Below are 26,327 nucleotides of genomic sequence, written 5' to 3' on the forward strand. Positions count from 1 at the left end.
TTCACTGGGCTGCCTTGTGTCAGATGCCTACTGAGGGAGTGGGAAGGGTAGGTCTAATAGGAAATCTTGGTGCTATACTGTTACCATTAAAGGGAAGCCTGGATTCCAGGCAGATCAAAACAACAGGTAGGGCTCTTGCTTGTCCAACGCTTAACAGTACACTTTGTGTTGGCACAGTGAGCTTTGCACATGAAGTTAGTTAAAAATAAAATCATAGTTAACTGATAAACCTTTGTTCCAGCCAATGACCTTGCTTACCCCAAGAAATATTATTTATTAAACATTATGAAATTAAATGAAAACAGTTATGAGCTCTTATGATAAAGCGTAGAGAAAACCCAATTTCAAGTTAATTCACAGGAAGATAATAGGACAATATATGGTGGTTTATGATCTTGTTTTTACACTGCTTCACATTTTACATATGTGACTTTCAAAATCTTAAGACTTGGCTGGGCACAGTGGCTCACACCTGTAATCCCAGCACTTTAGGAGGCCAAGGCGGGAGGATCACTTGAGCCCAGGAGTCTGAGACCAGCCTGAGCAACATGGCAAGACCCTGTCTCTACAAAAAATAATTAATTAAAAAAAAAAAGTAGAAGAAGATGTGTTGTGTTGCTGGGCACAGTGGCATAGGCCTGTAGTCTCACCTACTTGAGAGGCTGAGGCAGGAGGATCTCTTGAGCCCAAGAGTTTGAGGGTTCAGTGAGCAGTGATTGCACCACTGCAGTTTAACCTGGGCAACAGAGCCAGACCCCCTTTCTTTCTTTCTTTCTTTCTTTCTTTTTTTTTTTTTTTTTTTTTTTGAGACAAAATCTCACTCTTGTCCCCCAGGCTGGAGTGCAATGGCACGATCTCAGCTCACTGCAACCTCCACCTCCCAGGTTCAAGCGATTCTCCTGCCTCAGCCTCCCGAGTAGCTGGGATTACAGACACACACCACCATGCCCGGCTAATTTTTATATTATTAGTAAAGACGGGGTTTCACCACATTGGCCAGGCTGGTCTCAAACTCCTGACCTCAGGTGATCCACCGTCCTCGGCCTCCCAAAGTGTTGGGATTACAGGCGTGAGCCACCGTGCCCAGCCCCACTTTAAAAAAAAAAAAAAAAAAAAAAAGAAATCAAGATCTTAAGACTTTTTTTTTTTTTTTTTTTTTTTTTTAGTGACAGGGTCTCACTGTGTTGCCCAGGCTGGTCTTGAACTCCTGGACTTAAGCAATCCTCCTGCCTTGGCCTCCCCAAAGGGCTGGGATTACAGTCATGAGTCACCACGCCTAGCCAAGACTTTTTTTTTTTTCCTCAAAGAAAAATATTAACAACATAATTATTTTATAGCTAGACAGATAAGTTTACAGCAGCAGCTTATTCACGTGATGGAGCACATCTGTAAATTAATTGATACTATTCCTGATGATAAACTGAAACTTTTGGATTGTGGGAACGAACTGCTTCAGCAGCGGAACATAAGGTATCTTAATTTTCCCCCTTCTGGAATATATCTGATTATATTTCTACCACTCTAAGTGAAAAATGGACAGGGCAAAATGTTCAGGCTTTCTGGCCTGGAAATGGCATAAGGATGATCATCATGCCACTATGTTTTCGATTTGTTTACTTTTCAAACCGCTCCTTTAACATTCGTATTCATGTTTTTAAGATTGGGAAAAAAGCGAACATATTTTGCTACAATTTCTATTTGGTATGAAAACTACAGATTTGCTTTTGTGGCCTACCAGAGTAAACTACTTATATTTAATACGTTGTTCTCTTTTCTCTCTTCAGAAGGAAACTTCTAACGGAAGTAGATTTTAATAAAAGTGATGCCAGTCTTCTTGGCTCAATGTGGAGATGCAGGCCTGATTCACTCGATGGCCCTATGGAGGGTGATTCCTGGCCTACAGGGAATTCTATGAAGGAGTTAAATTTTTCACACCTTCCCTCAAATTCTGTTTCTCCTGGGGACTGTTTACTGACTACCACCCTAGGAAAGACAGGATTCTCTGCCACCAGGAAGAATCTTTTTGAAAGGCCTTTATTCAATACCCATTTACAGAAGTCCTTTGTAAATAGCAACTGGGCTGAAACACCGAGACTAGGAAAAAAAAATGAAAGCTCTTATTTCCCAGGAAATGTTCTCACAAGCACTGCTGTGAAAGATCAGAATAAACATACTGCTTCAATAAATGACTTAGAAAGAGAAACCCAACCTTCCTATGATATTGATAATTTTGACATAGATGACTTTGATGATGATGATGACTGGGAAGACATAATGCATAATTTAGCAGCCAGCAAATCTTCCACAGCTGCCTATCAACCCATCAAGGAAGGTCGGCCAATTAAATCAGTATCAGAAAGACTTTCCTCAGCCAAGACAAACTGTCTTCCAGTGGCATCTACTGCTCAAAATATAAACTTCTCAGAGTCAATTCAGAATTATACTGGTAAGTTTAAAATAAATTGAATGCTTATATGAAAACAAAACTGTCCCAAAATAGGAATTATATAAGAAAAACCATAGCAAATCATCATTGCCTGAAAACATTGTTGCTATGCAAATTTCTACTGATGATATGAATTACAAATCACAATTTCAAAAGCAAGTTGCTCTTTTGTCTCTATAGCAGCTGTAGTTTTATAAAATGTGTAATTATAACCTATTGTAGTACGGCTCTAAAGTCATTACAAATGTGATGTGCCTTTGAATTAACATTTTTTAGTTCCTAAAACAATAAACTCATGAGGGCCAAGTTTTTAATGATTTTGGGATGGGCAAAAGCAAAAATGGATTCACATGCTAAAAATGTATTTTAGAATTCTGTACTGATGAGAATCGATTAATACAAAGTAGAGAAGCATGTTTTATGTGTTAAAATGTTAAAATATAGGGTAGTCTATAAAGGATATGAAGTCAGGAGTGTCTTAAATCAGTCAAACTACTTCTTTGGGCCTAAGGACTCACTGCATGCCATGTGCTATGTTGGGCGCCGATCATTTGAAGATGAATAACAAATACTGAGTAGTTCCTGCCCTCCTGGAGCTCACAGCTTAGAGAGAAGTTTTGAGAGGAATGAAATTAGCCACTGTTAAGGCTCCAGAGAAAAGCCAAAAATAATTTTAAAACCTTACATCAACCCTATAAAGTTATCAAAAGTATTTTTTAGCTGAAATAAGTTTATAAAGTACAGCCCTCCCTATTTTTGCCATTGATGACTTAATACCATGGAGGTTGTTCTTACAGTTACGCTGCTGACCTTTAAAACAACGATTAATGGATTTATTTTTGTATCATGTTAGAATGTGTCATACTTGATGTTTGCAATTATCTTGAGACAGTTGAGTGTTGGGGTTAGCGTAACTGCCAGAGCTCCGTGAGTACCTCTTGTTCTCTGTGCTGAACCGGAGTTGCAACAGCCAGGCTGCAGAGCAGGGGCATGTGTGAGAGATGTTACGAAAGAAGAGCCTGAGGAAGCTCAGATGACTCCAAGGTTTCAGACACTGATGACTGGGAAAACTGTGACACCAGTAACACAAACAGGGGAGTCAGGAGGCAGAGTCAGATTTGGAGAAAAGCTGAGAAGGGCTAGTTTAAGTCTAGAGGTTAAAGTGCTAGTAAGTCATTCAGGTACCAATGTCTTGCAGACAACGGGAGCTGTGTGCAGGACTGGAACTTAGGAGGGTGTCAGTTGGGTCTTAAGAGAGGTGTAGGCATTTGCTGCACACGGGTCATGTTTAAGATCATAGGACTAGGAAAGCTCCAAAAAAGAATGTCTACAGAGCCCAGTCCCAAATATCTGAAAGACTCCCTCCCCTATTTATGGGGCAGATGGAGGAAGTAGAGCCAGGAAAGGGAATTTAAAGTGAGTAGAAAACCATGATTGTCTTGGTGGTCATGGTTGGAGGAAGGGAGAAGAGGAAGGAAAGAATAAAAGTAGTGGTAGGTGCTGTAGAAAAAGTCAAGGAAATACTTGATTTGGGCCTTTGGCAAGTTTTTGGTGGCTTTGAGACTTGTAGGGAAGGAAAGCCAGTAAAGAGTTTAAGAACTGTGCTGCAGGGAAACGTGTGCCAGTGATTCTGCAGGGCAAGGGAAATGCTAAAGCTGTACTTTCACTGTATTCATGTACTGATTTTTCTTAACGTTGATTATTTTCCTAGACAAGTCAGCACAAAATTTAGCATCCAGAAATCTGAAACATGAGCGTTTCCAAAGTCTTAGTTTTCCTCATACAAAAGAAATGATGAAGATTTTTCATAAAAAATTTGGCCTGCATAATTTTAGAACTAATCAGCTAGAGGCGATCAATGCTGCACTGCTTGGTGAAGACTGTTTTATCCTGATGCCGACTGGTATGTATTTTTAGAAGTGAATTGGCAGGAATCCATTGGCAGATGTTAAATGAAAGCTCTTTAATAGAAATAAAAAGACCACCTACACAGTATTTCTATCATTTAGGGACCTCTTAAACCTCCTGTACCATAGTGAGAAAGTATATTACTTTATATCCTTTGTTCTGGTTGTTGACATCATGAAGTTTATAGCCCTGTAAGATTTTCAACTCGAAGCTCATTGTGTTGAACTGATCTGGAATTTTTCTTTGGGAATTTTTCTTTTTTCTAGTCTAAGCAATTTTGGAAATCAAACAGAAAAATCGCTGTCAGAGACCATGACCATTTCTGGCAGTTTATTTGCAACAATCTGGTGTTGCATAGTGGTTAAATCATATATGCATATATGCATAGTGGTCCATCAGCTATGGACCAAAGGCCTGGACTTAAAGAACAGCTCTGCTGCTCACAGCAGTGTGGCCACATGCAAGGCACTTTACTCCCTGGGCCCATTTTCTCATGTGTGCAATGGTGATAGCAGTAAAGTACCTGGTTCACAGAGTGGCATGAGGACTAAATGAAAATCATTTAGCACAATATTGAGTTGGCCCCACTTTAAAGAGTCTAGGACATTCATTGTGCTGTTAAAGCTTATGACAGCTGTTCAATGATTTATAGTCATTCACATGAGAATATTAAATCAACAGGGCAGAGCACATGGAGAATTTGCAGTTTCAGTACCTATGTGTAGTCCTCCCTCTGTCTATCACCTGACTTGTGACCTTTAGCAAGTTAGCTAGTGCTGTCATTATTGTATAATGTTGACTGGGCATCTGAACTTTGTCATCCTGGTTTTTAGATTTAGATAGCCTTGGCTTAATAATCAGCATTTCAATTTTTATTAATTTATTAATCACTCTGTGCCTTCCTTTCAACCCTATTTTGGTGTTTCAGAACTCTAACGCTGGAAAAAACCTTGGCAATGATCTAATCCATTGATTTTTTTTCCAGGGCTTCCCATTGTCCTTTAGGGTTTCAAGAGGGCATTTTTAAGGTCCTTCCATGCCAATTTCAACCACTTGTGAGAGAGAGATATATATAATATATAATTATATATAGTATGTATATTGTATTGTATATAATATGTCTATTATATATAATTATAATATAGATATAGTGCGTGTGTAAATATTCCAAATAAGATTTATTTTATTTTTATTTCTTATTATTTTTGAGACAGGGTCTCTTGATCTGTCACCCATGTTGGAATACAGTGGTACTATCACAGCTCACTGCAGCTTCAACTGGGTTCAAACAATCCCCTCTACCTTAGCCTCCCAAGAAGCTGGGACTACAGGCATGTGCCACCACACCTGGCTAATTTTTAAATTTTTTGTAGAGATGGGATCTCACTGTGTTGCCCAAGTTGACCTCAAATTCCCTGGGCTCAAGCAGTCCACCTGCCTCAGGCTCCCAAAGTGATGGGATTTATAAGTAATAAAAGTAAATAAACATTATATAGAAAGTAATTATTTTAATCCTAGTGTCATTTTTAGAGACTCTTCTGCTACTAGAAATAAAAACTTTACTGTATTCCATTACATTTTAAGTTTCCTGCCCTAATTCTTGCCTTTGCTATTATATATGTCTATATAAGATGTCCTAGGCCGGGCGCAGTGGCTTGTGCCTATAATCCCAGCACTTTGGGAGGCTGAGGCAGGTGGATTACCTGAGGTCAGGAGTTCAAGACCAGCCTGGCCAATGTCTCTACTAAAAATACAAAAATTAGCACGATGTGGTGGTGCATGCCTATAGTCCTAGCTACTGGGGAGGGTAAGGCATGACAATTGCTTGAACCTGGGAGGTGGAGGTTGTAGTGAGCTCAGATGGCACCACTGCACTCCAGCCTGGGCAACAGAATGAGACTCTGTCTCAAAAACAAAAACAAAAAAAACACTTTTTTTTTTAAAGATCATTTTTACACATTATTTAAATTGCCTAAATATAATAGTTTGAGTCATTTGAGTATGGCAAATTGTTGGCACCAGGGACAATATGCCTTGGTGTCCTATTAATGATATGATTTCTTTTGTAACTTTTACATTCATGCTCTCAAGACAGAACCTGACAGATATTTTTTCATTGTTCTCTTTCAGGAGGTGGTAAGAGTTTGTGTTACCAGCTCCCCGCCTGTGTTTCTCCTGGGGTCACTATTGTCATTTCTCCCTTGAGATCACTAATCGTAGATCAAGTCCAAAAGCTGACTTCCTTGGATGTAAGTTATAAAAATACTAATAAAAACACGCCTTAGAAACAATTAAATTTCAGTCCTCTGGATAACCTTTTTATTAAATAGTTCATGATTTGTAAAAAATAAAGCACAGCAGTTAAATTTGCAGTTGAACAGAAGTCTGAAAATTTGATGCAGATAACCTGTAGTTCAATCTGATTTTATTCTACAAGAATGTATCTTAGTAAGAACTTTTAACCAATGCTATTTTTTGCTCATGTAAATTTTTTTAACTAATAGAAAATCATTTCTTTTTTCAGTACTGCCAGGTCAGCATAGTTCTCTTTCCCTTATATCTTAAAGTGCATACACCCATGCATGCCTGCACGCATATATCTTTTTTTCTCATGGCTGAGTTTAAGGAAGTAAATGAATGCATTCTACCTAACTCTTCACAATGTAGGTGGGGGTGGTGGCTCATGCCTGTAATCCCAGTGACTTGGAAGGCAAAGGTGGGAGGATTGCTTGAGGCCAAGAATTCAAGACCAGCCTGGGCAACACAGCAAGACTTTCTCTACAGAAAAATAAAATAAGCTGGACATGGTGGTGAAAACCTGTGGTCCCAGCTGCTCAGGAAGCTGAGGGAGGAGGGTCGCTAGAGCCCAGGAGTTTGAGGCTGCAGTGGGTCATGATCATGCCACTACAATCTAGCCTTGGTGAAAGCGAGACCCCGGCTCAATCACATTGTGATTAAAAAGAACTGTTTTAAGAGTTATGAGTCACCACCCCTCATTAAGACCACTAGTTTGGTTTTCTTCCAAAGAATATCTTAGTGCAGTGATGGTAGCCATTGTTCAACCATTTGACATATTATGGCCCCTTCGTTGTCATTAATCTTTAAAACCCTGAAATACATTTATCTAAAAAAAAGATGCCATACAGTAGGACTGGAATATCTTGTATACCAAATTCATATTTATCTTATTTACAAAGATGAAAAATAAAGCAAGAAAAGGAAATAAACAATGAGAAGACCATTTTGTGTTATGCTTTTTTTTGTTTTGTTTTGTTTTGTTTTAAAACAGTCTTGTTCTGTTGCCCAGGCTGGAGTGCGGTGGTGCAACCTTGGCTCACTGCAACCTCTGCCTCCCAAGCTCCAGCAGTTTTCCTGCCTTAGCCTCCTGAGTAGCTGGGATTACAGGCACCTGCCACCACGCCAGGCTAATTTTTGTATTTTCAGTAGAGATGGGGTTTCTCCGTGTTGGCCATGCTAGTCTTGAACTCCTGACCCCAAGTGATCCACCTGCCTCAGCCTCCCAAAATGCTGAAATTACAGGTGTGAGCCACCATGCCCTGCCTGAGTTACGCTTAATAAGAGTTTTTTAAAATGTATGCACTTACATACTTGTTATATTGAGATATGTATTTCCTTTGATAGGTTTGATATGTGACTAATAAAATATTTATAAAACCTAAGGACAAATGTAATTTTGTCGGGTTAATGTATAAAATTGAAATTGTTTACTACTTTTATACTTAGATTCCAGCTACATATCTGACAGGTGATAAGACTGACTCAGAAGCTACAAATATTTACCTCCAGTTATCAAAAAAAGACCCAATCATAAAACTTCTATATGTCACTCCAGAAAAGGTTTGTATTTATATCATTATTTTAAAATATATTAAAGACCACTAGAATACATATATTTTTAAGATTTTAACAAAATTTTGTATACGTAGTGCAAAGAATTTTTGTACAACTTTCATCCAGAAACCCCAAATGGTAACATTTTACTATAATTGCTTTGTATTCTCTCTCTGCATACATTTTCCTGACACATTTGATTGAAAATTGCAGGCATGGTATCCTTTTAAGCCCTAAGTACTTCACTGTACATTTCCTAAAAACAAAGTATTCTCTTATATAACCTCAGTACAATGATCAAAATTAGGAGATGTACATTGATGCAGTACTATTACTTAATCTGTAAACCTTATTCTGGTTTCACTCGTTGTCCCAATAATGTCCTTTATAGCAAAAGAAAATCCCAGATCATGCATGCATTCTGTTGTCCTTCTCTGTAATCTTGTAAACAGTTTCTCTCTTAATATCTTCTGTGATTTTGACATTTTTGAAGGCCAGTCGTTTTCAGAATTGTCCCTCAATTTGAGTTTATCTTGCTTCCTCCTGCTTAGATTCCTGTTACTCCTTGAATATCACAGAAACGGTGATATGTTCTCATGCCCACTGTCAGGAGGCACTTGATGTCGATTCGTCCCATTACTGACAATGTTAGTTAACTGATCGCTTGGTTGTGGTAGTGTCCGATAGACTTCTCTGCTGTAAAGTTACTCTTTTCTTTTTGGCCTTTGTAATTAGTAGATATTCTGTTGTGGGATGCTTTGAGACTATGTAAATACCCTGCTAGTGATCAGAATTTTACCCACAAGTTTTAGTATCCATTGATGATTCTTCCCCAAATCAGGTATTACTATGATAGATATAAAATTATTTTTTTAATGTAGTTGGTGTTTTGCCATAAGGAAGAGTTTTCCTGTTGGTTACACTTTTTTTTTCTTTTTTTTTTTTTTTCTTTTTGGGATGGAGTCTCACTCTGTCACCCAGGCGGGAGTGCTCGGCTCACTGCAATCTCGGCTCACTGCAACCTGGGTTCAAGTGATTCTCCTGCCTCAGCCTCCCAAGTAGCTAGGACTACAGGTGTGTGCCACGATACCTGGCTAGTTTTTGTATTTTTAGTAGAGATGGGGTTTCACCATCTTGGCCAGGCTGGTCTCAAACTCCTGACCTCAGGCGATCTGCCCACCTCGGCCTCCCAAAGTGCTGGGATTACAAGCGTGAGCCACTGTGCCCAGCCCACATATTTATTGATACTAGCATGAACTCGACTTCTTAATTTATTCAATGAGTTACATTCAATTATCAAGTATTTTGATGTTCTAATTGTCCTACATGTGACCAGTGAGACATCTCTCTCAAGCTGGCTTCTCTGTCCTTTTGACATGTCCCGGTCAAGATGTGAGTGCCACATGTGCTCGTTGCTACTGAGGTGTCATTGCTTCTAGGCCCTGTTATGAAGAGAGCTATAAAATATATAATTTTTCCCCCAGCCAACACGCATCCATATAACCCAGATATGTAACCCTGTTGCCAATGTAAATGTATGGTGGCCCTCAGATGTCTTGAAGCAGACAAAAGTTTGAGAACCACTAACCTGCTAAATAAGCTGTTTGCTTAATGTTGGTGAACGTTCTCAAATTTGATCTGCTATTTTCTATTACTTCTGCTGTTCTCTTCATAGATTGAAATAAGAACCAATTTTATATGGAGGTGTTTTTGTTTTTGTTTTTGTTTTTTCGAGACCGAGTTTCGGTATTGTTACCAGGCTGGAGTGCAGTGGCACAGTCTCGGCTCACTGCAACCTCCACCTCCCGAGTTCAAGCGATTCTCCTGCCTCAGCCTTCCTGAGTAGCTGGGATTACAGGCATGCACCACCACGCCCGGCTAATTTTGTATTTTTAGTAAAGGTGGGGTTTCACCACGTTGGTTAGGCTGGTCACAAACTCCCGACCTCGGATGATCCACCCACCTCGGCTTCCCAAAGTGCTGGGATTACAGGTGTGAGCCACCGCACCCGGCCTTATGGAGGTTTTAATACAGCTTAAGTTGTGATGGAATTTGAAGACCACAGAATCATAAGGTGATGTGTTTCTGTGTTTTTACGTGTCTAATATATTTCTGGCCTAGATCTGTGCAAGTAACAGACTCATTTCTACTCTGGAGAATCTCTATGAGAGGAAGCTGTTGGCACGTTTTGTTATTGATGAAGCACATTGTGTCAGTCAGGTAAATACTGTTTTTTATATCCGGAAATACCGATAAATACATACTACCAACAATATATGTATTTACTGAATAAAAACCCACACTGAGTGAACGAGTCTCCTATTTTACTGAAGAATAAGGTAGTTCTTAATACATTGAGCAGTGTTGGCTTGTTATAGAAGGAAGCTCCAAGTAGTCTGAAAAGCAGTATTTTTTTTTCCAACTAGTGGGGACATGATTTTCGTCAAGATTACAAAAGAATGAATATGCTTCGCCAGAAGTTTCCTTCTGTTCCGGTCATGGCTCTTACGGCCACAGCTAATCCCAGGGTACAGAAGGACATCCTGACTCAGCTGAAGATTCTCAGACCTCAGGTGTAAGTTGTTGCACGTCACATATTTGAGAACCCTGGGGCAGTGACTGCCAGAGCTGCTACATGTTAGAATCACCTGTGGCGCTTTAACGCCACCACCCCACCCCCACCCCACCCCCATGCCCAAGTTGTAACCCGATGGCAGCTAAATCAGAACGTTTGGGGCTGAGAGCCAGTATTTTTTTAAAAATCCCCAAGTGATTACAATGTGCAGCAGAGTTTGGGAACCAGAGTCCTAGGGCTTTTCTTCACTTACTGAAATTAAAACTCCTTTTCAGTACCTACTTTGGAAGTAGGGATAAATTGCATGCCATATCTATCATCCCTGGTATAGTCCCAATAATAAATTAATTTTTACTTATCTAATTTTGGCTTCCATATATCCTAGAGTATACTTCTTGAAATGAAAGATGACCCTGCTTTGTCATTTCCCCCTAAGGTCCCAATTGAATCCAGGATGTTGAAAATAGTCCAGATACTATGTCGAATAGCTTTTTTACTTTGTTTTCTTCTCAACAACAAAATGCTTCTTGTTGCCACCAAATCCATAATTCTTCAGTAACAAAATCTACTATAAAAGAAATCCGCCCCCCCCCCTTTTTTTTTTTTTTTTTTTGAGACGGAGTCTCGCTCTGTCGCCCAGGCTGGAGTGCAGTGGCCTGATCACGGCTCACTCCAAGTTTTGCCTCCCGGGGTTCATGCCATTCTCCCACCTTAGCCTCCCGAGTAGCTGGGACTATAGGCGCCCGCCACCACGCCAGGCTAATTTTTTTTGTATTTTTAGTAGAGACGGGGTTTCACCGTCTTAGCCAGGAGGGTCTCTATCTCCTGACCTCGTGATCCGCCCGCCTTGGCCTCCCAAAGTGCTGGGATTACAGGCGTGAGCCACCGTGCCCAGCCAATCCCCACATATTTATCTAGGCTGTACTGGATTATTTTATACTTCTACCTGAGTTTGTAGAGATATGGATTCTTTGGTAGGTTTATTCACTCAGCAAATATTTATTTAACAACTGTTGTGTGCCGAGGTTAAAGTATTTTTTTCTTCTGATTTATTAGTGTGCACTTTAGTTTCAGATGTAAACATTAACGTGGTATGCCTGAAGGAGTAATGACTGAATTGGATATTGAGGTGAATTTTTAAAGCACAGCTTTTGTTCATTTGAAAATAAAGACAAGCTGGTGCTATAAATATTATAAGCAGTAAGAACAGCAACAGTATCTCTTAGAGGGTTATGAGAAGAACTGAAGGTTCCTTACGAAGGATATGAATGGGTCATGAGATTAAGATAGCTACAAAAGCTTTTGCAGATTAAACTGGCAGCTTCTAAATTATCTGATCTAAATCAAGGAATTCAAGCATTTTGGGTTTCTTCCAGCCTTTAAGTTGTTTGGTTCCAGCCTAGAATTATTTTATTGCTAGTAGCACTGTTATATAGCACTAATGACCATACTCAAGTGCAAGGATTTTAGAGTCCTCACAATTTTGTGTGTGTGACCACAAAGTTTGGAATGGAATATTGTAATTTAATCTCACTTGCAGAGGAGTATTTGTATTAAATTTGGGGAAAAATATTTTGCTTCTATAATTGATATGCATTATAATGCTATATTTAAGATGTCATATTAGGCTGGGTGCAGTGGCTCATGCCTGTAATCCCAATACTTTGGGAGGCCGAGGCAGGTGGATCACCTAAGGTCAGGAGTTTGAGACCAGCCTGGCCAACGTGGCGATACCACATCTCTACTAAAAATACAAAAATTAGCCGGGCCTACTGGCGTGCGCCTATAATCGCTGCTACTCAGGAGGCTGAGGCAGGAGAATTGCTTGAACCCAGGAGGCGGAGGTTGCAGTGAGCCAAGATCACGCCACTGTACTCCAGCCTGGGCGACAGAGTAAGGCTCTGTCTCAAAAACAAAAAACATAAAAAAAGATGTCATATTATACTTTAGATTCTAATAAATAACCTATTTGCAAGTAAGTACTTCTGTAAGTACTACCTTGATCTATAATTTTTTTTTTTTTGGAGACAGGTCTTACCATGTTGCCATGTTACCCAAGCTGGTCTCGAACTCCTGGGCTTAAACAGTCCTCCCGTCTCAGCCTTCCTAAGTGCTGAGATTCTTCTGTCCTCTTATGCCAGATGTAATCTACTGTTCTTTTAGATCAGTTACATCAATGGCAAATGCCTATAGTTAAATGATAAAAAAAATTTCTTTTCCTTTTGAATGACTTTTTGTAAGTATAGGATTTGTGATTTATGTTTGAGTAAACAGTGTACATATTTATTTATTTATTTAGAGGCAGTCACCTTGAATCTGTTTTCTTAGTACTGTGGGGAAGAGATGTGCCTGGGAAAGCAAGGTTGTGGATTTCCAGTCTCCAGCACTTGGTACATAATTGGCACTCAGTAATAATCAATAAATGAAAAATGTGAAGAAATTTGGGTAAATGTAAAAATGTAGGCATGTCTGTTGACTCCTTAATGTGTTTGGCACTTCTCCGCATTTGGAAGTAGGAAATTTTAAGGAATACTTTCTGGGACTCTTGTTTCCTGATCTTTTCTGCCAGTAGGCCCTGGTTTGGATTAAATTTGCTCAACTGCTGCTATGTCGTGACCCTGGCGAAGTCAGGTATTCCTAAGATTGAAGCCACAGCCCCTGTGCTGCTCTCCTCCTGCCAGTCTGTAATAATATTCTTCCTCTTTGGGAAATACAAGGCACACAAAAAAGGCTTTATTCCATTTCCTTAGGGCCTTAAAATATGAACTGGAAGAGAGCAAAGAGACAGGCACATAGAGTTAACTATAATAGAACAATAATAATAGCTAACACTTACATATCCAGCCTACTCAGTGTGCCAGGCACTGTTGTCATTTTACGTGTATTAACCTCCTTGTCCACACAAAAGCAAGGTAGGTACTCCTATTTTCCTCATTCTACAGGTGAGGAAATTGAGGCACAAAGAGATTATATAACTTCATATGCCTAGCAAGGGTTGGAGTGAGAACTTAAAACCCCAGATAGCTGGTTTCAGAATCCTTTAAATACAAGGTCAAATTGCAGAAAGAAGAAAGCAGTGATTTGAGATGTAAATTACAGCTGCAGGAACTGAAGAAGACAAGATAAGCTAGAACCCCCAGTAACAGCTGTTACAAGGGGTCAGATCAAGTTTCGTAAAGGCACTGGGTATTGTAGGAGGAGTAGTTTATTTAAAAGCATAGGCTGGGCATGGTGACTCACGCCTGTAATCCCAGCACTTTGGGAGGCCGAGGTGGGCGGATCACCTGAAGTCACGAGTTCAAGACCAGACTGACCAACAAGGAGAAACCCCGTCTCTACTAAAAATACAAAACTAGCCGGGCCTGGTGGTGCATACCTGTAATCCCAGCTACTGGGGAGGCTGAGGCAGGAGAATCACTTGAACCCGGGAGGCGGAGGTTGCAGGGAGCCGAGATTGCACCACTGCACCCCAGCCTGGGCAACAAGAGCGAGACTGTCTCAAAAAAAAAAAAAAAAAAAAGATAAAAGCAGTCTATAAAAGATAGACAGCAGCCGAGCGCAGTGGCTCACAGCTGTAATCCCAGCACTTTGGGAGGCCAAGGGAGACGGATCACCTGAGGTCAGGAGTTGAAGACCAGCCTGGCCAACATGTTGAAACCCCATCTCTACTAAAAATATAAAAATTAACCAGGCGTGGTGGTGGGCGCCTGTAATACCAGCTACTTGAAAGGCTGAGGCAGGAAAATTGGTTGTACCTGGGAGGCGGAGGTTGCAGTGATCCAAGATCATACCGCTGCACTCCAGCCTGGGTGATAGAGCAAGACTCCATCTGAAAAACAAACAAACAAAGGCTTAAACAGCTGTATTGAAATAAAATTTACATACCATAAAATTCACCTAAAGTTGACACTTCAATGGCCTTTTTTTTTTTTTTTTTTTTTTTTTTTAGTTTATAAGGTTGTGCAGCCATCACCATTACCTAATTTTAGAACATTTTTGTCTCTGTTGAAAGGGAGAGTATACCCATGAGCAGTCAATTCCTACTTTCTCACTTTCCCCATTCTTAGGCAACCCCTCATCTACTTTCTGTCTCTGTAGATTTGCGCCTATTCTGGACATTTCATATAAATGGAATCACATAACATGTGGCCTTTTGTGACTGACTTCTTTCACTGAGCATGTTTTTAAGATTCCTCCATGTTGTAGCCTGTTTCAGTATTTCATTCCTTTCTATTTTCAAATAATATTCCATTTTATGGATCCTACTTTCTGTTTTATTTACCCATTCATCATCTGATGGATGTTCAAGCTGTTTCAGTGTTTTGGTTTTTTTGAATAATGCTGCTGTGAACATTTGTGTAGAAGTTGTTCTGTGGTCATCAGTTTTATTTCTCTTGGGTTGCTGGGTTTGTGGTAACTGTATGATTAACCTTTTCAATTCAAGGACTACTAAACCAGTTTTCAAAGTGCCTCTGTCTTTTTTTTTTTTTTTTTGAGGCGGAATCTCACTCTGTCACCCAGGCTGGAGTGCAGTGGTGCAATCTCGGCTCACTGCAACCTCCGCCTCCTGGGTTCAAGCGATTCTCCTGCCTCAGCCTCCCGAGTAGCTGGGACTATTTTTGTATTTTTGTATTTTTCTAATTTTGTATTTTTTGTAGAGATGGGGTTTCACCATGTTGGCCAGGCTGTTCTCAAACTCCTGACCTCAGGTGATCCACCCGTCTCGACCTCCCAAAGTGCTGGGCTTATAGGTGTGAGCCACTGCACCCGACCGCCTCCATCATTTTATATTACCTTCAGCAGTGTATGGGGGTTGCAGTTTTTCCACATGCTCATCAACACTTGTTACTGTCTTTTTTTATTACAGCTATATGAAGTGGTAGGTGAATGGCATTTTAGCAGGCAAAGAGTGAATATTCAGGGCTGAAGTTTCTGTTATAAAAGTACAGGTCAGGCCAGGCTCGATGGCTCATGCCTGTAATCCCAGCACTTTGGGTGGCCGAGGCGGGTGGATCACCTGAGGTCAGGAGTTGGAGACCAGCCTGGCCAACATGGTGAAACCCCATCTCTACTAAAAATACAAAAATTAGCCGGGCGTGGTGGCATGCACCTATAGTCGCAGCTACTCGGGAGGCTGAGACAGGAGAATTGCTTGAAACCAGAAAGCGGTGGTTGCAGTGAGCCGAGATCATGCCACTACACTCCAGCCAAAAAAAAAAAAAAAAAAAGTACAGGTCAGGCCCAAGGAATGGTGAATAATCCATTGGATAAGTGGAGAAACATAGAGAAGGGATGACCCTGACAAGGTGGCTTGAGGCCAGATCATGGAGGGTCTTGCATATAACGATGGTAAAATGTTTGGACTTTATTCTTTTGGCACTTTAACCTGGGAAGTGGCTTGATCTGAACTGTGTGGATGAATGATAACCCTGGCAAGAGAATAGAGGAGAGGATGAGTGAGAGAACAGAAAGTTAGAGGTAGAGCAGCCCTTCAGGAACCTATTGCCTATTGCAGTCATTGAGGAGAGATGATGCTGGTGGAAACAGCAGAAGTGGAAGGAAGAAACAGAGTCAAGAGAGAGGGCAGGAATGGTAACTAAATGGAATGAGAAAAGTGGATACAGTTGAAGTTTATACTAGTTCCTGGGGCAGGTGCCTAGAACCATTGACCATAAATGGAATGAAGGAAGGAAGATGAGTAATAAATTTGATTTTAGATGCATGATGCCTGGGATGTTTAAGGGATGAGTGGATGACCAAGACGGCCATCTTCATACCTTCTTTGGTCACATGTACCTCCTGAAAAAATCCTGGAAAACTATGTACCTCCTGCATATATACATATATGTTTTAAATATATATATAATATATATGTATTTTATATATATGTGTGTTTTTATTTTATGTGTGTGTGTGTGTGTGTGTGTGTGTGTTTTAGACCAAGTTTCGCTCTTGTCGCCCAGGCTGGAGTGCAATGACACGATCTCTGCAATCTCCACCTCCCGAGTTCAAGTGATTCTCCCGCCTCAGCCTCCCGAGTAGCTGGGACTACAGGCACTTGCCGCCATGCCCGGCTAATTTTTCTATTTTTAGTAGAGACGGGGTTTCACCATGTTGGCCAGGCTGGTCTCAAACTCCTAACCTCAGGTGATCCACCCGCCCCAGCCTCCCAAAGTGCTGGGATTACTTGAGCCACCACGCCCGGCCATAAGCATACATTTTGATTGAGAATGTATCTCTTAATGAGATAGGCCTTTTGTTTGTTTGTTTAAGAGATGAGGTCTGGTTATATTGTTCGGGTTAGTCTGGAATTCCTGGCCTCAAGTGATCCTCCCACCTTAATCTTCTAAATAGTGTGGACTACAGGTCCACACCCAGCTAGGACTTTTGTTGTTCACTTAGTTGACATATCTGGACGAATTGGGTCCATTTATATTTCTTATTTTTATGGATGTGAGCACTAAGAAATATTGCTCACATAAACATGTAGATGGGAATGGAAGGCATTTTTTGTAGCTGTAACAATTATTTGAATTCCTTCTGACGTATATGCCAAGATTACATAATGATCAGTCATCAAAAATTATTTTTAATTATCTGTCAATTGACAACTCAATTAGGCCTTTCAAATTTGTGGTAAGCAAAGAATTGGAAACTCTCTGGGAAAATAAGCAAGATCAATCGTTATTCACTTTACTTTTTCTAGGAAAAATACCCTAAAAAAAAGCTTTACCAATACTTATCTAATGACTATTAAGTAGTCTTATTATTCTTTCAACAAGAATCTTGTTCCCTGTATCCAATATGTATGGAAGAGTTGGGGAAATCAAAATACTGTTAGTTTCAGTATACCTTTCCAATATGATATTTTTGACAAAATACTTTTATTGTGTGATACGCTTTTCTAATAACTTTTTTGTTGTTGTTTTTTGAGACAGGGTCCCAATCTTTCACCCAGGATGGAGTAAGTACAGTGGTGCGATCTCGGCTCACTGCAACCTCTGCCTCCCAGGCTCAATTTATCCTCCTGCCTCAACCCCCCAAGTAGCCAGGACTACAGGCGTGCACCACCATGCCGGGCTAATTTTTATGTTTTTTGTTTGTGTTGTTTTTTTCGTAGAGACGGAGTTTCACCATGTTGCCCAGACTGGTCTCGAACTCCTGAGCTCAAAGGATCTGCCTGCCCCAGCCTCCCAAAGTGCTGGGTTTACAGGCGTGAGCCACCATTCCCAACCATATTGTGTGACATACTTTTAAATAGAGTTTTGTCAAAACTGTGGCTATAGATTAGCTCTTTCCAAAAATGGGAAATGACCACCATATAACCTAATTGGTAAAGCCACTCTTTATTGCTAAATTAGACTTCTTTTCTTTGTGGGTTTGGTTTGGTTTTGTTTTGTTTTTGTTTTTGTTTTGGAGATGGGGTCTTACTCTCACTATGTTGCCCAGGCTGGTCTTGAACTCCTGGGCTTAAGTGATGTTCCTGCCCTAGCCTCCTGAGTAGCTGGGACTACGGGCACATACTACCATGCCTGACTGGCTTCATTTTCCTTTTCTTTTTTGAGGGTGTGGGGGGAATGGAGTTTCACTCTTGTTGCCCGGGCTGGAGTACAGTAGCTCACTGCAACCTCCACCTCCTGGGTTCAAGTGATTCTCCTGCCTCAGCCTCCCAAGTAGCTGGGATTACAGGCACCCGCCACCATGCCCAGCTAATTTTTTGTATTTCTGGTAGAGACAGGGTTTCACCATATTGCGCCGGCTGGTCTTGAACTCCTGACCTCAGGTGATCTGCCCGCCTCGGCCTCTCAAAGTGCTGGGATTAGAGGTGTGAGCCACTGCACCTGGCCTCATTTTTCAATTCACATAAACTATTTAGTACACATCCCATGACAACTATTGTCAATTCCAAAAGCAACAAGCTGAGCTCTAATTGACTTTGTTTCCTCACACAACACTTTGAAAAGACATGAGTTTGACACCCCAAACAGGATAATATTTACCATTTTAATGGTAATATCCAGCAGAACCTTAGACAAGAAACAATAGAATCTAACTTTTAAGAAAACTTTATTAAAATGTAATTCACACACTATAAAATTCATCCATTTAAAGGGTACAATTTAGTGGGTTGCTTTTTTTCTGTATTTTCACAGAATTGTACAACCATCCCCAATATCTAAGTTTAGAGCATTTTATCACCCCAGCGAGAAACCTGGTACCCATTAGCAGCTGCTCCCCATCTTCTCCCTCTTGTTTGTGCCCGGCTTCTTTCACTGAGCATAGTTTTCAAGGGTCATCCATGTTGTAGCATTGGTCAGTGAGTACTTCATTCATTTTTATAGCTGAATAATATTCCAGTGTATGAGTATTTTGCATTTTATTTATCCATTTATCAATTGATGGGAACTGTCTGTAACTAGATATTTGGTAATTCCAAACATCGTATTTTCCAACAGGCAGAGTAAGATTTGTTACATGTAATAAACTCCAAGGGTCTATTAACTTTTTCATTATAACAAATTGTGTAAATATTGCTTTCAGTTAGTTTCCCACAGTCCTTTTGCAGTAGAGATAGTTGTCTTGGTTTTAATTGGATTCGTGATCTACAACTTTATGTTCTAATCTCATGTCATTTTTATTATTTTAGTAAAAGTAATTTGTTTGACTAAATTGGTAAACAGTTCTGAGCTTTTTCAATTGTGTCTACAAATTTTAAGAAATTCAGATTATGTGCCAGATGTTTTTAGTAACAGCTTTGTTGTGGTATAATCCACATACCATACAATTCCCATATTTAAAAAGTACAATTCAAAGTTTTTAGTATATTCAGAATTGTACAACCATTGCCAGAGTTTTAGAACATTTCATCACCCTCCAAAAACACCCATGCCCATTGCAGTTCAATCTCCTTTTCCCCTCACATCCCCATCCTGCCAGCCCTAGGCAACCACTAATCTACTTTCTATGTATAGATTTGCCTACTCTGGGTATCTCGTGTAAATAGAATCATCCAATATGTGATCTTTTTGTGACTGTCTACTTAGCATAATGTTTTCACGGTTTATTGGTGAATAATATTCCATTGTATATGTATACGACATTTTATTCATCAGTTGATATTGGGTTGTTTCCATTTTTATTTTTTACTATTATGAATAATGCTGGTATAATCATACATGTATAAATTTTTGTGTGGACATATGTTTTCATTTCTCTTAGGTATATGCCCAGGAGTGGAATTATTGGGTCATATAGTAACTCTATGTTTAACCTTTTCTTTTTTTTTGAGACAGAGTCTCACTCTGTAGCCCAGGCTGGAGTGCAGTGGTGCGATCTTGGCTCACTGCAACCTCCACCTCCCAGGTTCAAGTGATTCTTCTGCCTCAGCCTCCTGAGTAGCTGAGACTACAGGTGTGTGCCACCACGCCCAGCTAATTTTCGTATTTTTAGCAGAGATGGGGGTTTCCCTATATTGGCCAGGCTGGTCTTGAACTCCTGACCTCGTGATCCGCCCACCTCAGCCTCCCAAAGTGCTGGAATTACAGGCATGAGCCACCGTGCCCAGCCTATGTTTAACGTTTTAAAGAACTGTCGCACTGTTTTCCAAAGTGGCTGTGCCATTTTACATTTTCACTAGCGATGTATGAGGGTTTTAATTTTTTCATATCCTCACCAACACTTGTTTTTGTCTCTCTTTTTGACCCAAAGATTTTTTTAAATTAATAAAACACTTTTCTGAAAATAAATATATTTTTTTAATATGGGAAAAAGCAATAAGGCCATTGTTATGCCCAGTCACCATAGCATTCCTATCGGTGGGGAGACTCATGCACCGTTTCCAACTTAAGCCCAAATCAACTCAAATGCATTTTAAGGTTTTCTTCATCATTTGTATTCCTAGACAATTCTTAAATCTACTACCTTTTTTGCCACAATGTGCTATACATTCTGCCTTTTCAAGCACTAAAAGGACTCTAGGAGTTTTTTGCAAAGAAATGCTGTCATAAGAGTGGTGGTATCAAAGTATTGTTTAACGGTAGTCTCAAAGACTTTCAGGGTAATGCATTCTGTGATTATAGGGATGAAAGAAACAACATCATAAAGTGAAGGTCATCTTCATTCCCACCACCTTATTCTCAGTATATCTGAAATCAGAACATCCTAATAAGGGCCAAAATACTTTGTTCCTAGTTATTCTTCACCCTTAACAGAAATAAGTAAAACACCTAAAGATATGAGGCCCTCCTACCAAGGATTTCTAGTGCTTTAATTAAAGAAAATTTCACCTACACTCATACTATTTTTCACTTTGCTTTGTTTGGTGTCCTGGAGGTTTTTACATCCTGGAACAGTGCACAGTGGTAAAATTCAGAATGGATGAAAAGTAGGATTGGTTTGTTTGTTTTCAGGAAGTGAGGCAATTGTAAAAGGGAAAAATGGGAGAGGCGAAACAAGCAGGATGTCTTTTTTTTTTTTTTTTTTTTCTTTTTAGACAGAGTCTCACTCTTCGCCCAGGCTGGAGTGCAGTGGTGTGATGTCGGCTCACTGCAACCTCCGCCTCTCAGGTTCAAGCGATTCTCCTGCCTCAGCCTCCTGAGTAGCTGAAATTACAGGCACGTGCCACCATGCCTGGCTAGTTTTTGTATTTTTAGTAGAGACAGGGTTTCACCATGTTGGTTAGGCTGGTTTCAAACTCCAGATCTCATGATCCGCCTGCCTTGGCCTCCCAAAGTGCTGGGATTACAGGCGTGAGCCACCACGCCCGTCCAGGATGTCTTTTTTTTAACTAGAGACAAGGGTCTCACTTTGTTGCCCAACTGGTCTTGAATTCCTGGGCTCAAGTGATCCTCCTGCCTTGGCCTTCCAAAATGTTGAGATTATTGATGTGAGCCACCGCCCCTGGCCAGGATGTCTTGTCTGTGGGAGCATTCTCAGATCAGTCTTATGAAAAAGGACAGCCAGCCCTTCGTATCTGCAGTTTCTGCATCTGCAGATTCACCCAAGTGTATATCAAAAACATTTGAAAGAAAAATAATTTCTGAAAGTTTCAAAAAGCAAGATTTGAATTTGCTGAGCACCAAGCGCTATGCTGTGTCCACATGAATGCAGTGATGTGTAGGCATACTCTGCTGTATCCTCCCGCCAGGACAGAAGAAAAATGTCACATAGTTACTGACAGTACAGCGTAGCAACTATTTACATGGCATTTATTTAATACATTGTATTGAGTATTATAAGTAATCTAGAGATGGTTTAAAGTGTACAGGAGGATGTGCATAGGTTATATACATATACTACACCATTTTATATCAGGGACTTGAGCATCCTTGGATTTAGGTATCCGAGGAGGCCCTAGAACCAATCCCCCATGGGAAACCAAGGGATGTGAAAATTGAGGGTCTGAATTTGTTTAAGATGATCTTTGCTCATGTATACACAGAAAGTCTTTGTGAACCCCTAGGAGTGTATGCATCCCAATTTTAGACCACTGGTCTAAAAAGATTGAAATGTGGTTTAGAACTCTGAAAAGAGGTCTAAGGTGAGGGCAAAAGCTGGGACACATGGGACTGAAATTTGGGTGCTGTTTAAAGCAGTGAGAGTGCTGAAGGAGATAATGTAAGAGAAGAGAGCCAGATGTCTATGGGGTGATTCTCACTTGAGGAGTGAGCGAAGGAAGAAGAGGCGGAAGTGGAGAAACCAGTGATGCAAGGGAGAAAATCCCATGGGAATATAAAGTTGTAAGACAGAGAATTTTCAGTAAGGGTAGCAACAGTGTAGAATACAGGCCAGGCGCGGTGGCTTATGACTGTAATCCCAGCACTTTGGGAGGCTGAGGCGGGAGGATCACCTGAGGTCAAGAGTTCAAGACCAGCCTGGCCAACATGGTGAAACCCCATCTCTACTGAAAATACAAAAAATTAGATGGGCGTGGTGGTGGGTGCCTGTAGTCCCAGCTACTCAGGAGGCTGAGGCAGGAGAATCACTTGAACCTGGGAGGCAGAGGTTGCAGTGAGCCAAGATCGCGCTACTGCACTCCAGTCTAGGGGATAGAGAGAGATTGTCTCAAAAAAAAAAAAAGTAGACAGAGAGGCCAGAGAGAGCGAAGTCTGAAAGAAGACCAATCTTTGCATATACCAAATGCAGCAAAATCACTTCTGCCTATTGTATGGGCCCATCTAGTTGGATTTAGATACAAAAACAGAAAGCCAGTGGTTTTATTCCTCATCTTTTCTTCCTCTGATCCTGTATACAGGCAGCCCCCGCGACACAGGTTACTGCAGTTTATGGTCTTTTCTTCTGTCTACCCAGGCATGGAGATGTCTTTGTGCTCTATCCTTACCATGTTCCACAGTGTTCTCTCTCCTCCTATGGGTTGGACATAATTGAAATGTGGAGCAATGGGGGTACCTGGAGGGCAGGACCCTATAACAATTCTGTCACCTTTTTTTAGTTTTAAAAGCCTTGAAAAAAAAAATTGGCAGAATGGTAGAGGCAAAATTGAGAATAGAAAATAATGATAATTGAAATTGAATGTGTAGTTAGTTGGTTGGGAACATAAGTATCTTCTGAGAAACTTGCCATTGGAGGAAAAGAGGGAGGTTGATTAGAAGAGAGGGTCAACAGAGGCTTTTGTTGGAAACGGTGGTCCTAGAACGTACTCAGAGACAGAAGAAAAATTCACAGAACAGACTGAAAAGACAAGAGAGGAGATAATGGAGAGAACAAGCCCACTGAGGAAGTGGGAGGGAGGAAATGGTGCAAGATTAGTAGACCAGAGGAAGAGGAGGAGCACATCTGTCTCAGAGTCAGCCACATTTTATTTGGGGCCAAGAACAAAAATAAAGTGACCGTGATCAGTAGGGCTTTAACTCCTTCTGCTGTCCTGCAGTTAGCTCTTTATGTATCCCAGGGTGTCCAGTCTTTTGGCTTCCGTGGGCCATATTGGAAGAAGAACGATTGTCTTGGACCACACATAAAATACACTAACTGGCCGGGTGTGGTGGCTCACACCTGTAATCCCAGCACTTTGAGAGGCCAAGGTGGGTGATCACCTGAGGTCAGGAGTTCGAGACCAGCCTGGCCAACATGGTGAAACCCCATCTCTACTAAAAATAACAAAACTGAGCTGGGCGTGGTGGCGGGCACCTGTAATTCCAGCTATTCAGGAGGCTGAGGCAGGAGAATTGCTTGAACCCAGGAGGTAGAGGTTGCAGTGAGCCAAGATCGCACCCTTGCACTCCAGCCTGGGTGATAAGCGCGAGACTCCCTCTCAAAAAAATAATAATACACTAACAGTAACAATAGCTGATGAGCTTTATAAAAGAATCACAAAAAATCTCACTGTTTTAAGAGAGCTTATGAATTTGTGTTGGACCACATTCAAAACCATCCTGGGCTGTATGTGGCCCGTGGGCTGCGGGTTGGATGAGCTTGAGTACCTGGTCAAAATTTGGGAACATTGATGGCCTAAAAATACGTATATTTCCTGTATGATTTCCTTAATATTTTAAATAATGTTCTAACCATCTCTTCTTTTAGTCAGCCTCATCTTGGAGTCAAGAGACTGGGCTCCTGACTTACTTTGTCTTTCTATATGTTTTCTCTTCCACAATCCTAATTTTTTGTCATCTAGTCCCATAAACATTCCCTCTTTATCACCATTCTTTTCTTTAACCCTTAGCCTTACTTCCATTTCAGTGTTCTATTGTGTAAGCTGCTAGTGACAATATTCAACTTAAGACTACTTGGTAGGCTGGGCCCGGTGGCTCATGCCTGTAATCCCAGCACTTTGGTAGGCCAAGGCAAGTGGATTGCTTGAGGTCAGGAGTTCGAGACCAGCCTGGCCAACATGGTGAAACTCTGTCTCTACTAAAAATACAAAAATTAGCTGGGCACGATGGTGAGCATCCATAATCCCAGCTACTTGGGAGGCTGAGGCAGGAGAATGGCTTGAACCCAGCAGGCAGAGGTTGTAGTGAGCCAAGATTGTGCCACTGCACTCCAGCCTGGGTGACAGAGTGAGACTCTGTCTCCAAAAAAAAAAAAAAACTACTTGATATTAGCTTGGGCTGCTATGACAGAATACTGTAGACTGCGTGGCTTAAACAACAGAAATTTATTTCTCTTGGTTCTGAAAGCCAGGAAGTCCAAGATCAAGATGCTGGCAGATCCCATGTCAGATGAAGTCCGTCTTCCTGGTTTGCAAGTGGTAGTATTCTCTTTGTATACTGACATATGCGGGTGGGGAGAGCCAGCAAAGTCTCTACTTATTTTTGAGCACTTATCTCATTCATAACTCCACTCCTCATGACCTAATTATCTCCCGGAGGCTCCAACTCCTAATACCATCACATTGGGGGTTAGGATTTTAGGGGGACACATGTAGTCTATAACAATACCTAAAGTCATATTTTCTCATAATAACTAAATTTTATGTTTGGGACTTTTTTAGGTTTAGCATGAGCTTTAACAGACATAATCTGAAATACTATGTATTACCGAAAAAGCCTAAAAAGGTGGCATTTGATTGCCTAGAATGGATCAGAAAGCACCACCCATGTGAGTACAGCCATGTGATTAGCTGTCTAGAAGTAACAAATGTCTTTTTAGTACCACAATAAGATATATAAAATTACATATTAAACATTCCTTTTTGCATTATGACAGCACTAACTTGCTCTTTATAGAGCAGACTATTGCAACTCTCTCAATTCTGGAAATTATAAAATCTCATTTGGTTTAATAACAATAAATTCTAACAAAAATATATTAAATACTCCCTCCTACACACGTATATTATAACTTTTGGTTTCAATGTCTTTCCTCAGGCTTCTGTCAGTGTTTGAGTTATACAGCTTTTTGTTTTAGTGCCTTGTCCCAAGCCTGTCTGCCTTTGCATTATATTAACTAAAATGAGATTCTGAAATTCATAGTAGTTTTCCATGTAACCCCCTTTCCACTTTTCCATGGAGAATATTTTTGGTATTTCTATTTTATTTTTTAGAAATTAGTATACATATTTGTGTGGACAAATCAGTCAGTAGAGATCTACAAAGAAAAAGTCAGTGATTTCCCCGCTCAGACCCACCTCCCCCAGGCAGCTAATGTCAATAGCTTCATGTGTATCTCTAGACCTTTGGCTCAGTCACAGAGAGATGACTTTTCCTTTAATATCTTTTAATTTCCATTTCTAAAAATAACACACATAATAATAAATATAATATATGCTCATTAAAGAAAATTTATATGGCCAGGCACTGTGGCTCACGCCTGTAATCTCAGCATTTTGGGAGGCCGAGGTGGGTGAATCACTTGAGGTCAGGATTTCAAGACCAGCCTGGCCAAAACGGTGAAACCCCATCTCTACAAAAATTATCCAGACTTGGTGGCACGCACCTGTAATCCCAGCTATTCTGGAGGCTGAGGCAGAAGAACTGCTTGAACCCGGGAGGCAGAGGTTGCAGTGAGTTGAGATCGTGCCACTGCACTCTGGCCTGGGCGACAGAGCAAGACTGTCTCAAAAAACAAAAAAGAAAATTTAGAAAG

The 26,327-nt window shown here is 40.6% G+C and overlaps 1 protein-coding gene across 1 annotated transcript in view; it reads left to right on the forward strand.

The window, feature by feature from the left end:
• BLM (BLM RecQ like helicase) overlaps positions 1-26,327 on the forward strand; it is a 96,679-nt gene that overhangs the window by 37,749 nt on the left and 32,603 nt on the right. The window contains exons 6-13 of the mRNA XM_019011318.4: positions 1,338-1,470; positions 1,785-2,446; positions 4,158-4,349; positions 6,485-6,603; positions 8,099-8,212; positions 10,328-10,426; positions 10,633-10,781; positions 25,234-25,340. Coding sequence (XP_018866863.4) covers positions 1,338-1,470; positions 1,785-2,446; positions 4,158-4,349; positions 6,485-6,603; positions 8,099-8,212; positions 10,328-10,426; positions 10,633-10,781; positions 25,234-25,340 — 1,575 coding nt within the window. The remainder of the gene's footprint in view (positions 1-1,337; positions 1,471-1,784; positions 2,447-4,157; positions 4,350-6,484; positions 6,604-8,098; positions 8,213-10,327; positions 10,427-10,632; positions 10,782-25,233; positions 25,341-26,327) is intronic.

The sequence above is a fragment of the Gorilla gorilla genome, chromosome 16 (genome assembly GCF_029281585.2).
Source record: "Gorilla gorilla gorilla isolate KB3781 chromosome 16, NHGRI_mGorGor1-v2.1_pri, whole genome shotgun sequence".
Lineage (NCBI taxonomy): Eukaryota > Metazoa > Chordata > Mammalia > Primates > Hominidae > Gorilla > Gorilla gorilla.